This window comes from Trachurus trachurus (genome assembly GCF_905171665.1).
Source record: "Trachurus trachurus genome assembly, chromosome: 10".
Lineage (NCBI taxonomy): Eukaryota > Metazoa > Chordata > Actinopteri > Carangiformes > Carangidae > Trachurus > Trachurus trachurus.
In genome coordinates, this window is record NC_139894.1 from 37,933,290 (window position 1) to 37,949,554 (window position 16,265).

The window sequence follows — 16,265 nt, forward strand, 5'->3', positions numbered from 1 at the left end:
ATCTGCCCAGTCCCTGAGCAGCACACGTTTCACAGACAAGCCACAAAGCAGAATGTAAACAACGTCACGCGGTTCAGCACCTTGGACAGCTGCGGGGGGGGGGGGGGGTCGGAGTAGCAGTGTTTCGAAGTGGGGGTATTTCGGAACAGCGGGGTGTCGAAGTGGAGGTGTGTCGGAATGGAGAGCTGTCCCCCTACAGAGGATAGTCAGAGGAGCAGAGAGGGCCATCGGAGTCTCCCTCCCCTCTGTCCAGGAACTCTTCTTCAGCCGGTGCAGGAGCAGAGCCCTGTCAATTGACCTATGGCTAAGCCACGCTCCCAAACCCGATGAGCCAATCACAGTGCGCATAGCTAGCCCATACACTCGGACATTCTCTGCTTCCACGTCCATTGAAATGCATTGCAGTTAGTCAGTTTTAATTCGTTTTTATATGTTTTTTCTTGACATTTTAAGTTTAAAATGGTCAAACGGTGTGCATGGGTACATGCAACTCCGACACTAGGTATCCCGAGAGGCTGGCCGACGGGGTGGATTTTTTTAAACCTTTTTCCAAGCCACATCTCAACCGAGAGAAGTGTCTGCTCTGGATAAAGTTATGCAGTAGACCACAACACCAACTAAACGTGGATAAAATTAACAAGGATGTCTACATCTGTTCTAAGTTAAGTCAACAACGTATTTGAGGCAACATATTGTAAGAGATGTTAAGATGTTAGCCAGTATCACAACTAAGCATAAAGTCCGCTAGCTTAATGCTAACGTATAATGTAAAACTCCATAGACAGGCTAACATAAATTAGCCCGTCGCTATCGGTGTTTGGCGGCAACCGACAGCCATAGCAGTAAAGCTAAGTGACGTTTTGGTGACTTCGAGATGATATTTCATCTTTCTGTCTCCAAAAACCATCAATTGCCTCCTGTGAAATGTCTCCTACTGGGAAAGCTGCCATAGCAACTGTCACCGAATGTTTGTCCGAGTGAGTGGAGGGGGCGGGGCTTAGCCAGAGGTCAATTGTCAGGGACACCTCACACCCTCTACACAAGCACTTTGAACTGCCTTCAGGCAAACGGTTCAGAAGCGTCAAGTGTAGAACCACCAGGCTGTCCAACAGCTTCCTACCACAAGCTGTTAGGCTTATGAACAGCTGAACTGCACTGCTCTGACACTGTAGCATTGATTTGCACTCAACTGTTTTTTTCTCTCTCTCTCTCTTCTCTTCTATTTATTTATCGAGATTCTTACTCTATTTTTATATATATATATATATTAAAAAAAATTAGGGCTGGGACTCGATTAAAAAAATTAATCGAATTAATCAGAGGCTTTGTAATTAATTAATCGCAATTAATCGCATATAAATATTTGACCTGAGAACAGTGAGAAGCATTTTTTTTCCACATGGATTTTAGTATACCATTGAATGACTGAATACATAAGCTTAAGCATTCAAGGTGGTACTTAACCAAGACCAACAGACTAGGGATGCAAATTATCGATTAATTCATTAATCGATATTTGATACATACAGATTAAATGGTCTTTCCTTCCAATACACTATGATGATTACTGTAGTATTTAACTAGGCTACTTAAATCACAGTAGCATAAACTGATTTGTTGAACTCAGCCTGACGTAAACATTAATAAAAGTCAGTAACCAATCACACAGGCAGCTTCATGTTGTCCCTGTGTGATGTTCAGGGACAGGTCAGGACAGTCTGAAGACAGACAGCTCTGAGGGTGAAGTCCTATAAATGAGATGAGATGCACCTGTGACAGTGACAGGTCATAGATATAGCGCTGCAGCTGAGCAATTAGCGCTATATAGCGCATTTAGCGTGCGCCCGTGTCTGTGTATCTATGTGCAGGCAGAGATCAGAGATGGTGTTTTAAATAACCATGCTAGCGTTTCACCAGCTCTCATCTCTGCCAGTCAGCCTCTCAAACTGCCGCCTCTCTCGCGTGCGGGCGCACCGCACGTAGACACACGTGAGAAAAAAAAAAATTTAATAAGTGCGATTAAAATGCGTTAATTTTTTTTTAACGCGTTCATTTTTGTGTAGTTAATTAATCGTAATTAATGCGTTAAAGTCCCGGCCCTAAAAAAAATGTATTCTATATTTTATAAGTGAGTGGGTATGTGTGGGGGAAATGGAGGTGGGAAGGGGGGGGTGTGTGTGTGTGTTGTATTTCGAGTCCCTGAGAAACGCCATCTCATTTTGTCTACATTACACTGGAATGGAGCAAATTGATAAAATAAAGACCTTTGACCTTTGTAACCATTTTACCTGAAGTTATCGACGGTTGCTCCATGTCCTGTTGAGATGACGACACTGGTGTTGTAGAAGCTGGGCATCGTAAACACCGTGCAGTTCTCCACCCTGAAGTTTTCTCCATGTTTGATGTGGTGCTTTATCATATTACTCGTGTTCCCAGTTTCCCACAAAATAATCTTACAGCATTTTATGCATTTATTAGTACCTGGTGCCACAGGCGTGTAGTACAACACCTTGGGACAACTGCTATACCAGCCCCCTACCTTTTTTGCCACCTCATCCAACAGGGATTTGGTGTTTGTTGTTACATCTGCATGACTAACAATTTGTTTTTAGTAGTGCTGGGTATAGATTTTTTTTTTAAATCTAGATTAATCTACATAAAAATGATAGATTTGAATTTTGCCGAAGACATTCAAAAATGCTAAATAATTCAAATGCATCCCAGACTGCTTGAGAAGGCTGTCCTACTATAATATTTGGTAATGAAAAAATAATGTTCAATAATATTTACTTTGGTGTCTAATTCTTTATTTTGTTAAATTTGATTATTTTGATGATTTGTTTGAATCATTCTTCGTTTCATTCCACTATTTCAAAAAGGCTATTGGGGAAAACCCTCCATTCCGAAACCCCACCCCAAATGGACAGATGGACGCAATCAGAAAGGAAACGGAGGCTGCATATTGACCCTTTTTTCCTTTTTCGGGTCAAACAGATCATGTGCATAATTAACCACAAAACAAGCGCTGTCTTTTTTTCTCCCCCGGTCTGCTGTCAGCAGGAGCGGCGGCTGCAGCAGGCTCGCGCCTGGGTGAACTTTCTTTTTTTAACGTATGGTATATAGTTGGGTTTTCCACATTTTTACCATATGGATTGGTTTTGCTTGTTTCCACCTTATTTATATAGTTTGGTTTTGCACTTTTTCGCCTGTTAAGAGTTCAATTTTGCACTGTTCTTGTGTAAACCCCGAGCCCTAGACACAAAACATTACTAAGATTGATTCCCAACATGTATAGGTTCCCATTTCAAATGTCAAATCAGAACTTCATGTGCAATAACAATATTTTCCTCACTAAACCCATTTTTAAAAAAAACACAGTTGTGTTGTACTTATTTAAACTGCTCTTGCATCCATACCATGTGCAATAATCATTTACCAGATGTTTAAAATTCAAATTTAAGTACTCCTGGAAAAAGGGTCAAAGCACACAGACACATACATTTCCTTATCATCTTATAGCCATAATAAAAATAACATAACCTGACAAAGGACAAATGGAACGAAATGTTGATAAAGTTCAATGACCATACTGGTCTTCTCCTGTCACCTGTCTGCCTTTGGAGGTGTGCATACGTTTTTAGTGGTTTATAGCCATGATGAAATAAAATATGTCCTCATTAGGTAAAGAGTTAAAGGAATAGTTCACCAAAAAATGAAATTCAGTCATTATTGACTCACCCCAGAGATGTTCACAAGTCTTTTTTTGCAAGTCCAAGTCAAGTCTCAAGTCTTTGGTCACGAGTCCGAGTCAAGTCTCAAGTCTCTAAAAAATAAAAGTCTCACGGTCTCTTCTGGTTGTAATGAGCCTTCTATCATCTGCTGCTATCCGGTCTACTAAGGATACTGCACAGTTATATCTAAGAAATTCAAAGTATTTACTGTATTATTATCACTCCTTTATCTATTAGCATACAGTATTGATTAGTTGTTTATTATATGATCACTTTAAACAGGATATTGCAATGCAATATGAAGAAAAAAGGAAAATCAAGGCCGCTCTGCACCTCTGCACTGGCCTTTTCTTTTTTCTTTTTTTTGCTTTGTTGAATTCAGAAAACCCAGATGAACAACATGGAAAATGATTTAGGCTGTTAATTATAGGTCATAAGATCTGGATGGTACCTATAGCTCACATCTTTATGTGCAGCAAAACCTTTCTGGAACCGCATGTTTCTGAGAGAAGAACTGGTTGTTATTATTTTTTTTAATTAGCTCCATCAACTCATGGGGGCGTGTCGACACGTACAGACTTCCATACGTGCCTTATATTTCGCAGCAAAAAAATAAATAAACAGGAGGATTTAGCCTACAGTAGCCTGATATGTGCCAGTTATGCAGCAGCTAGTCCCCGTGAAGGAAGGTCTGACAACAAACGGACGTTGTAGGCTACCTCACATGTAGGCTACGGACGGTGCTGCTATTAAAAAAAAAAAAAGCCGGTTCACAGTCACCTGTCACTCACCCGCAGCAGCTGACTGCGCTGTCAGAGGAGCTCTGCTGCTCCTCTCTCTTTAGTCACTGGTGTTTGGCTGCACTCTGTAGGAGTTCAATATGAAGATCTAACCTCCATCTGAATAACGTTACCGCCATGTGGCGCTGCTCCGCTAGTGGTGTGTTAACGGCAAAACAAAAAAAAAGAAAAAGATTGTCGGTCGTCCTGTCAGGAGGGAGGCATGAGCCAAAAAAATAAAGATTGTTCACGAGTCTCAAAACACGAGTCCGAGTCGAGTCTGAAGTCTTTTGGGCACGAGTCCGAGTCGAGTCTGAAGTCTCTGTGGGTGCGACTTAAATGCGACTCGAGTTCGAGTCGCAAACTCGAGTCCCCATCTCTGACTCACCCTCATGCTGATGAATACTCCAGAGTAGTTTACTCCTCAAAGTGCATCTGAAGACCCAGGAGGGGGGTTCGTAGTCCAACGAAATCCTTAGCACCCAACACAAAAAGGTCCATAAAACTACACAAAAACCTTGTAATATTCCTCCTTACTGCTCGTCCACTGCAATCCAAGTGTCCTGAAGGGAGATAGTCCAGAGTTAAATTGTAACTTGTTCCAGGAAGAATGGGAGAATGGAGGCTGTAAGATAAGAGCCTCCAACCCGGTGTCCCAGCTACACCACCACACAAACGTCTGATGTAACCTGTAATCTCTTGGTTATGACAGATAAGACTAGACAAATATACACATGGTCAACATTGGGAGTAACGCGTTACAAAAGTAAAGTAATTACCGTAATGTATTACTATTTACTGTAACGCAGTAATATTACGCAATTACAAATACAATTTCGGTAATATTTGATCCATTACAATGAATTTTTCAGTGCCAATACGTTTGTAAAGGAGGCGCTAATCAGCCCAGCATAACAGACAGTACGTAACAGAAAAAAAGTTTCTCACGTTTACAAAAGGAACACATAAAACATAATTCATATCTACCAGCAGGCGCGCTGGAAGTTGATTTCAGTGGGGGGGGCTGGGGGCTGCAACATTTCTATTGTAGCCGAGCGTTCTGGGTTCGCATATTGTATTGATATAGAAAATCAGTAAACGGGACAGGAGACGAGATAGTGTGTCCAGTAGCAACTCTGCTTCACTTTTTTTCACTTTCCTCCAGACCAAGAGACACACCTACACAACACTATACTAGGGCTGTCAGTCTTCCCCCCAAATCAGGTTCGAATTTCTAACCCCTCTCATGTTAAATATATAGGCTATATTTTTCGGGGCACACTTTCCTGATCCACCATGTCAGATATTAATACACAAAAGGAGGCTTCCACATGCTTGAGCCTAAACTGCTGAATAATGTCTTGTTATTTATTTTTTATTTTTTTTAAGTATATTTTCCGGCTTTTTTTGCCTTTATTTGATAGTGATGACAGTATAGATAGACAGGAAAGGGGGAGGCAGAGAGAGGGGGAATGACATGCAAGAAAGGTCTGCCCGATGCGGGATTCGAACCACGGACGCCTGCGTTGAGGACTGTAGCCTCTACATGGGGCAGCCGCCTTAACCACTGCGCCACGCACCACCCCAATGTCCTGTTATTTTAAGCCTTTGAATATATTTCAGCCTACAAGTCATGGTCCTGAAATATCTGTTTCTCTTAATAAACATTACACATCTCGGGGTTTGCAGGTAGGTCTATCACACACACGCACACACACGCACACACACTTGCTGCTGTGTTATCTCTCCCTCCTCTGCCTCCGGGCTGGGCTGCCTGGCTGTTTGGGCTCCCTGTCTGCATGGACCCCTATGGGCTTAAATTTGAGTTCTCAACGGGCCAGAGCGGCTCAACCAACCCGACTGGACGTGCCAGTTCGAGCCCGGTTCAGCCCAAGAATGTAGAAATGACACGGTCAGGTCGGGGTCGTCAGGTTGTGCCTTCTTTTTTTCCCACGGCGTCGTTGCCGAGCAGATGGTTTTGCGTGTGACCGGAGCTCTGGAGGGGAGACTGGCTGGGCGCTGTGCAGCCCAGTATACAGGACCCTCGTGTGTGGGTGAGAGGGGCAGGGAGACCGGGTTTGAGCGCAGCAGAACTCCGACGTATCAGGGCCACGTTCCAGAGTGCAGCCGCTCAGGTTGCAGCGGCGACACGATTCACCTAATTGACCGTTTTTTAGAACCATTATTTAATCAGTACCATTTAAGATACTCCGGGTGGCGGGCGCTCTGACAGGCTTGTATTTTTTTCTCATGGCACAATTCAATCGGATCACGAAATAAAACTTGGTCTCCCATTCATTCGTATTGAGACTTTTTTTGCTTCCGCTTCGGCACTCTATGGTGTGCAGATTTTTTCATTGTTTCTAGTATTCCCTCCTTTATCCAGCACCCATCCCAACTGGGCCTACCTGATGTGCGTGTTTTTTCACAATTTTTCTTCAATGTGAGACCTTCAATAAAATTTGCCTCTAGGTATAACTCAGTTTTTTCCTTTGAAAACACTGGCATATATGTTTGTTATTACACTTTTTATCAGTTAGGTCTATTCCATCTAGCATCAGTGCAGGTAGAACTTTCATACAATTACTGTCACTCAACTGGTTTTTCATAAATTGAATTAAATCTTTCAGAATAGCATGAGTTACAGTATTAAATTCTTTGAAGGGAACAGGAAAACTGTGTACAGACATATAGTGTTAATAAAATAGCATATTATCAGATTCATCAAAGAGATGAAGGACGGGGTCCGCCCGCTATTCAGACATCCCGCTATTCCGACATCCCTCTATTTAGACATCCCGCTATTACGACATCCCTCTATCTAGACATGCCGGTAGTCCGACACTTTTTGATACCGCTATTCCGACACGTCGTCTTTTTTATTTATTTATTTATTTTTTACATCTGCGATACCCAGGCGCGTCTCTCTCTCTCTTTTCTTTTCAGCATGCCTATCACTGGTTTGATGAGGGAGTGATGTTCTTAATCTCAACAACTAAACTATCAAGTCACAAACAAATCTGACACACATGATAAACAAACAGAACTATGCTGCAGTTTGTTTGTCAAGTTAACCTGTCACCTTCAGCACCACGGACAGCGCCGCGGATGAGCCGCGGAGCTGCAACTGTGAGCGTCTCTGGGCTTAGGGCCTGGGGCCTCATTTATCAAAACTTTAAAGGGATAGTTCAACATTTTGGCAAATTGGCCCATTGCCATAATCGCTATAGTCATAGCAGTAGGTTCATTACCTTTAATTGTAGGTGTAAGCTATTTTCAGTACGGCGGAGCGCAGCAGCTGGCTGCTCAGAGCTACGCTATGGAGGCTAATGGAATTTCTTGGTTTCCCTCATTAAACTCATCAAATTCAACATCCCAAAACTCCACAGCGCTTTTGTAGACAAGTTGTGACCTGCACAACCACCACGCTATGAGATAATGACGGAACGATACGAAACGGAGCCGTTTTCGAGGTAAATACAGGGTAAATACGGAGACTGCTTGCTGAAAAACTGTCCCTGAACGCAACGCGCATCAGCGGTTTTGTATGAATTTACCTCGAAAACGGCTCCGTTTCGTATCGTTCCGTCATTATCTCATAGCGTGGTGGTTGTGCAGCTCACAACTTGTCTACAAAAGCGCTGTGGAGTTTTGGGATTTTGTATTTGATGAGTTTGATGAGGGAAACCAAGAAATTCCCTTAGCCTCCATAGCATAGCTCTGAGCAGCCTGCTGCTGCGCTCCGCTGTACTAAAAATAGCTTACACCTACAATTAAAGGTAACGAACCTACTGCTATGACTATAGCAATTATGGCAATGGGCCAATTTGCCAAAATGTTGAACTATCCCTTTAAGTAAGCAGTGTAAAACTGCTGCTACTAAATGTTTTGCTTAGGCCTAAGGCGAAAAGATACCCAAAATATTTACACCTTTTTCAGATCTATCAAACTGTGCGTGCCCAACTCTCCACAATTTATCTTTGATAAATCAAACTGGATCCAAGAATGGTGCGCAGTTGCGCACATGAACACACCTCCGCCCCCGGAATGCCTAGACACAACCATATATGGTCAGCACGTGCATATTAATTAGCCATGTGCTCTGTGGAGCGACAACAAAGTGACAACGAAGACAACGGGTGGAGGGTGGGGGAAAGAAAGCGAGATACATGGCATCGGGCAATAAATCAGTCAGAAAAATGATCTTGCATTTTAATAAGCTACAATAAAAACAAAATCCTCCCAAATCTCAGCTGCCTGTGTGTTTTTAAACTTGGAGGGTTTGTTTTTTCTTCTCTAATAGGCCTATGTATTTGTGTATGAGAAACAGTGTCTCAGATGAAGAAAAAAAAAAAAAAATCAGAAGGACACGTCTGACTATAAGGCAATCAATCAATGTCGGAAAAGCGGAATGTTTGAAAAATAGTAAAGTGCCGCTACTCCGACAATGAAAAAAAAAAAGTCGGAATAGTGGGACGCTTGAAAAATAATGTTAATGCCGCTATTCCGACAATTAGAAGTCAATGTCGAAATAGCGGCATGTCGGAATAGCAGCATGTAACCATGAAGGACATGGTCAATGTCCTTTTCAAACCATTTGTCGAAAAATAAGGATTTTTCCTGATAAGGACATTGCTGTAACTCCAGAGAAGAGCTTTGTGGGGTAAGAAATTATGGACAAAAGCTAGGAGCGCTTGCTGGTGAAATTTTGAAAGTTTGGGGATTTTAATCTGGCAGATGCTTAAAAAAAAGAAAAAGAAAAAGAGGGGGCGGTGTTTAGCTCAGTTGGTAGAGCACCCGCCCCATGCGTTAAGGCTATAGTCCTCATTGCAGGCGGCCCCAGTTCGAATCTCGTGTTGAGCGGCCCTATCCTGTCATTGTCGTGTCATTCCCCATCTCTCTGCCTCCAATTTCCTGTCTCTATCAACTGTCCTGTCCATTAAAAAAAAGGCAAAGAAAAAAATGCCCCCCAAAAAATCTGGGCCCCCATTAATGTTCCCACAAACACATTCAGGTCAGTGGTGAATTTAGTAACACACTCTGTCACCTGTTGTTGAACACAACAGTACAAAGCCACAGAGCTCCTCAACTGTGATTTTAAAGAAGTAAACACAACACCAAGAAATTATAGTCAAGTTTCACTATATAATCAACATCAGTTCATCTGTCAGTCTTCAATGAGCTCCTCTGTTTCCTCCTGGTGTGAGGAGTGAAACCTTCACACTGCTGCCCTCTGCTGGCTGAAACACACAATCAAACATAAAAACTCCCAAACAGGGCCCTGTTGAGCCCTTTGTTGCTCTCTGTCTGCATCCACTTAACAAAGACAATGTTAACATGCTCATTTTTACCAGCTACAGTGTTAGCATGCTAACATTTGGTAATTAGGGCCACGGGCAATCGCACCGGGCACTGATCCCTACAGCTATGAAATAGCTGCAGGGACCAGATCAAAATTTTGCATTGAAGTCAATGGGACGGGCGGAAAAAAAGAGCGAAAAAGACCAATCATTGGAGTTTAACAAACGTCTACTGCTCAGGCATACTTTCACCTAGAGACTCCATTTAAACTTTAAACAGTAGACACAAGTCTTGTGTATTGTCGTATTACTCCACGTTTTGATAGGTCATATAGTTTTTGATCAATCCCTGATCAATGACCATGATCATTTTTGGAGAAATTATGAGATTATAATGGTTGTGTATTGCACGGAATGTTCGTGTCAGAGCGCGTGACATCATCGGTTAGAGTGGGAGAGATGCCAGAAAAACTCCAGATTTTTTCTCTTTCCACACTCGGCCCGGCCACAATTTACACTCTACACACATAATTTTTTCAGAATTTGTAAGACAAACTTGTTATCTCTCATATCATGTGCTCAAAATATCAGAGAGACTTACAGAATTTACAGAATAAGCCTCTGAGTGCGGCCACGTCTGTCTCTGCTCCTCATTGACTCCAATACAAATATTTTCTGAGAGAAGCAGAACGGACCGATGTTTTAAAACTGCCAGCGTCTCCAAAATATTTACTGTAGAAACACCAAATCGTACCAAATTTTCAGGAAGTCCTTAGAGCAATGTGATCTGTGTTTTGTTCTGATAGGAGTTACCGTTTTGTCACAGTAAGCCTAAATGTGAGACCGGTGCAGAGGCAGAAAATCGCTCTTGTTCTCCACGTTTCTGTCTGTCTCAGCCTGGGGGGCCCCTATCGCCGTGGTAACCTCTGTGATTCTCAGGCCAGAGCTCGTTAACTTCATAAACAATCCACCTGGCGCTCGTTTAAATGTTTATAAACACAGACACAGCTAAATCAGACTGACACAGGATGCAGCTCATAACATGTGTCAAGTCAGTCACACACACACACACACACACACACACACACACACACACACACACACACACACACACACACACACACACACACACACACACACACACACACACACACACACAGACTCCAGAGCCAGCTTCATGTGATTATAGTTACAGACACACACACACATCAAAACACACAGGTAACATACTCTCCCACACTCTAACACACACAGGTAACTTCATGTGATTATACACACACACACACACACACACACACACACACACACACACACACACACACACACACACACACACACACACAGTTAACCTAATGTGGTTACAGCTCCTCCATATCAGTGCAATAGAAAGATGATCATGTGTCTGTCTGATCAGCTCTGTCTTGACCTTAAGATCGTGGGTTTGATTCCCATGTTGACAGAGATGGCAAAACCGGCAGTAGCCCCGTGGCCCATTCAAAATTTCCCCAGAGGAAATTTTCTAGTTGAGGTTATGATTGTAACCACAGTGTTGGACAAATTCAAATGTGACCTGATGGTGGCGCTAGAATGAAAAATGAGAGGATCAGTAAAGTTCTTATGGTTCATCCTGAGGGGAACATGAAGGTCTGGACCAATTCAAATGTGAATATTTGATTCAAGATTTTAAAATGTATTTGTTGTTGTTGTTATACAGTGACAATACATGTCTTTTCATAGTTGTTTTATTGTTTTTATTTTTACCAGTAAATAATCCTGTGGTTGTTTGATTAATTACAGCCTCCACAATGATATTTATGAGAGAAATAAAGTTTTCACATGCATGTTGTTTTTCAATTACTTTCACATGTCCTGATGTATATATTGGGGCTTTTTTCGCCTCTAATCGACTCAACGCGGGATTCAAACTGGGGCCACCTGCAGTGAGGACTATAGCTTCCCTCAACACATTTTCTTCAATTAACTCAAGTGGGAGCTATGGCAATGGTACTTATGGTGTTTACAGCATTGAAAGATCTCATGAATCAGTGAAAAGGAGAAGGTTTTGCTTTAATCCTTTTTAGTGCACTCATTTAAATACATGGACATTCTAAGTTTCCAACCTGAACCATCATTGGAAGTTTTTTTAATTATGTATTTTTGATTTCTACAAATAAAGGTCAATTGCGTGACCATATACTGTATGGCTCTTCACCCTTTGAAGGTAAAATAAAATAAAATTCAAAAATGTTTTAAAAATGTATTTAAAAACACACAGATAAAATTAAAGAAATAATCATTAATTAATTCATAGAAATAAAAAAATAAACTTAAGTGAATTAACTCATTGAGTGCCGCACTCCTTTCCAAAGTTTTAGTCAAGTGTAATGGCAATTTAGACCATTTTTGACGATTTTTGTAGAGCCACATTGTGTTCTATATTATTGCCACCAACACATACTGTGGCTCATTTGAAAGGTGAAACTTTATGGTTCAAATGGCAACAAACCGTTTGTTTCTGCGTGCCTCCATTCCTGAGAAAAGTCAAGCTAAACATGGCTGGGTTTCATCAAAATCCCTCCTTTTTTTCTAGAAAAGGAGATGCAGCGTCTTTTCTGAAAGGTGCTCTGTGCCTGTCGCTCTTCTGACACTTGCATTTCTGGATCAAAGGGCTCGTGTAAGTTAAATATATACAACAATTGTTGTTCTATTCACAAATCCACCATCGGGGGCGGGGGGCGCCACTAAACAACAATAACACAGACGCACCGTGCCGTGGCACAGCCTCTTGCCACGGAATGTGATGGTCACTCGGCCACAGCAGGTCGGGAACACCGGTCCCACCGGTGGTCTCGCTCCTTCTGTGGTCCGGGTCGGTGATGCCGGTCTGCTTTGGCCCAGAGTCCATCACATTTTACCGCGGGAGGACCTTGGGGAGGACACGGTGTTGCTCCAGATGAAGACTGGTTGGGACAGTCGGCTGAGAGCTTCCTGTTTCGGCTCCGAGCTGCTGCAGCCTCGCGGGTGAGAGCAGAGCAGCTGCTGCATCCACATGCAGAACTCTGTTTGCAAAAGCCGAGTTATGATGAAAACTTCCAGATCATGAGCTGTCATGAGTTTTTGATCATGATCTATTTCAGTTCTGCTCGTCGTAGAGTCCCCAAATTTACACATAAGGTGTGTTAAAGGGACAACGAGGAGTTTCTATTTGGTTATAAAAAAGTCTCACGTTAATGTGGATGAATCTACGCTACCCACACTTGTTAATGGCTCCATTTTCGATAAATATATTGTTTTGTCTCTATCGTTATTTTGTTATTTTAACTCATTGAGTGCCGCGCTCCTTTCCAAAGTTTTAGTCAAGTGTACCGGCAATTTAGACCATTTTTGACTTTTTATGTAGAGCCATAGTGTATTCTATATTATTGCCACCAACACATACTGTAGCTCAATTGAAAGGTTTAACTTTATGCTTCAAATGACCACAAACCGTTTGTTTCTACGTGCCTCTGTTCCTGAGAAAAGTCAAGCTAAACATGGCTGGGTTTCACCAAAATCCCTCCTTTTTTTCTAGAAAAGGAGATAGAGCGTCTTTTATGAAAGGTGCGCTGTTTGTGCCTGTCGCTCTTCTGACACTCGCATTTCTGGATCAAAGGGCTCGTATAAGATAAATATACACAACAATTGTTGTTCTATTCACAAAACCACCATCGGGGGGGGGGCGGCACTAAACAACAATAACACAGACGCACCGTGCCGTGTCACAGCCTCTCGCCGCGGAACGTGAGGGTCTGTCGGCCACAGACACCGGTCTGCTTTGGTCCAGAGACCATCAGATTTTACCGCGGGAGGACTTTGGGGAGGACACGGTGTTGCTCCAGATGAAGACCGGGCGGGACAGTCGGCTGAGAGCTTCCTGTTTCTGCTCCGAGCTGCTGGAGCAGCTGCTGCAGCCTCGCGGGTGAGAGCAGAGCAGCTGCGCTGCAGCTGCGCTGCATCTGCATGCAGAACTCCGTTTGCAAAAGCCGAGTTATGATAAAAACTTCCAGATCATGAGCTGTCATGTGACTTTGATAGTCATCTATTGCAGTTCTCCTCGTCGTAGAGTCCCCAAATTTACATATAATGTGTATTAAAGTGTCTATTTTCATAATTTAAAAAAAAAGCAAAAAACGAAAAATCTCGTTTTTGGCACTCAACGCATGGGAACGAAAAACGAGAAATTACATGGTTGGCACTCAATGAGTTAATTTATGGTGGAAATGCTGGGCGAGCCGACCAGTGTTTCCTTACTTTCGGTTTTGCGGACGCTCATGAGAATAACGCTGCCGTATTGCCATTTATGGTCGGGACTACGACGGTATGTGAACCTCTTTGAACCTCTGACTTTAATTCTTGATGAATGAAAACATGAGTCCGTCTTGCGCCGGTCGAAGAATTCTACGGTGCGCGCGGAGGCTCATAAATGTGGGCGCATGACGTCTGTCCGACTACTCATTTCTCCGACCATACATTTCTTTATTTTTGCGTCCATTAGGCCGACCTCCCACTTCTCCGACTTAAGTAGCCCTAACCCTTAACCTTACCCTAAACCTAACCTTAACACTGTAGAATGGGTAGTCGGAGAGATGAGCCGTCGGACCTTTGGGCAGTCGGACTGACGTATGCTCCCCCATAAATGTAGAGTGAAAACACTAAGCTTTTCCAAAACTCCTCATTGTCCCTTTAAAGTGTCTAGTTTCATAATTAAAAAAAAAGAAGCAAAAAACAAGAAATCTCGTTTTTGGCACTCAACGCATGGGAATGAAAAACGAGAAATTACGTGGTTGGCACTCAATGAGTTAAGTATTTTAATTGTCTAAAATGGACAAATATTTTACAAGACAATGACAATATGAATCCTCACATGGACCGTTTCCCCTGTGCTGAGGCAAAAGTTGTATTTCTAGTGAGTACTTGTCAGCAGCATGGTCACCACAGTCTGACAGTGTCACAGTAAGAACCACTTGTACAGATCAAGCACCACTCTGTACTCCTTGTTCATGGCCACGTGATGACAGGCCTGGCAGATAGCGTGTACAAACTCCTGCCTCTCCTCCGTGGGATGGCGTTTGAATGTGTAGAAACGCCGCCAATCAAAATATTTGACATACGTCTGATTATCCTCATCCAGCCTGAGGAGGAAGTTAGCCAGGGTCTTGGCATCAGGAAAGTCATTTACATGTATGAAAGAGGAACCTGGGGCAAAGTCCTCATAGTTGTTTCTTGGTGGACCCAAAACTACTGGCACAGTGCCAGCTGCCAGAGGACCAGTGAATATTTCTGTGATGTAATCTCTGTGGATTGAATCCTCAAAAGAAAGGAAGAATTTGCAGCTGCTAATAGTCTGAAAATAGTTGTCACCCCTCAAGGTCTCCCCAGAGGAGCTGAAAAACATGTGCACCTTTATGTATTTTGTAAGCTCCATGTAAAAGCGCTGTCTCTCCAGTGTCCCATTGAGCTCGTGTTCATTCACCATCCAACAGAGCAGTTGTTGTTTCTTTGGAATGACAAAGTCCTCAGCTGGTTTCTCTCTGACAGTCAGTTTCCAGTGAACGTGGATGTCTGCGTCCTTCCTGTAGCTCAGCGTTAGGTTGAATAGTCCCTGAATGCCTGCTATCCTGCGCGTGTTGGTGGGTGAGTCCATGTTAAACCAGATCCACCTCTGAAATCTGGGTCTGGGCGAGGCAGGAAGGTTGGAGAGGTCGTCCTGGATGGCTCTGTGAAATATCACAACGGCCTCAGCCCTGGAGTATAAAGACCTGTCATCTGTGAGGAGGCAGCTGTCAATGTTGAAAAGTTTCTTGCAGTCTTGGAAATCAAAATGTTTGTTTTCAGGCCAGAACCACAGCAGCACGACAGGTTTTTCTGTCTGTTGTTTAACTTGTTTCACCGCAGTGTTGTTGGGCCGCCATGAATTAGCCAGGAGAGGATAACATTGGGGAGATGGAGCTGATGTGTAGTACATTAAAATCAGGATTATGACTCCAGCCAGCATGAGAGTCACCATCAGGTTGACGCGTAAGACAGAAGAAATGGGAGAAGGAGCCATATCAACACGGCAAGAGAGGAGAACCTCTTCTGATGATTATTGGCAACACAAACTGAAAGAGATAAAATATAAACAAAGTGTTAAATCACAAACAGCAGCGGTAAGAGTTCCTAATCCTAGATTTGTAAAAAAAAAAAAAAAAAAAAAAAAAATTTATACATACAGTATATATATATATATATAGACAACACAGATCAGGGGAAACTCGTTTGTCTTTTTTCTACTTCTCTCTGTGACATCTGACTGATGTCCCACTGACTCATCAGCCCAACCTCTGTCAGACTGCGCTCAGGCATCGGTGACTTGGAGATTTTACTTTAAAACAATGGATTTTCATAATGATTGGGTAAAGGTGTCTGTGTGTGGA

General features: G+C 42.7%; 1 protein-coding gene across 1 annotated transcript in view; it reads right to left on the reverse strand.

Annotated features, from left to right (window-relative positions):
* Positions 1-15,898, reverse strand: part of LOC310992933 (4-galactosyl-N-acetylglucosaminide 3-alpha-L-fucosyltransferase 9-like) — a gene marked incomplete at both ends in the record, with an annotated part of 38,665 nt that extends 22,767 nt beyond the window's left edge. Inside the window, one exon of the mRNA XM_083981162.1 lies at positions 15,512-15,898. Coding sequence (XP_083837288.1) covers positions 15,512-15,898 — 387 coding nt within the window. The remainder of the gene's footprint in view (positions 1-15,511) is intronic.
* Positions 15,899-16,265: the final 367 nt, after the last annotated feature.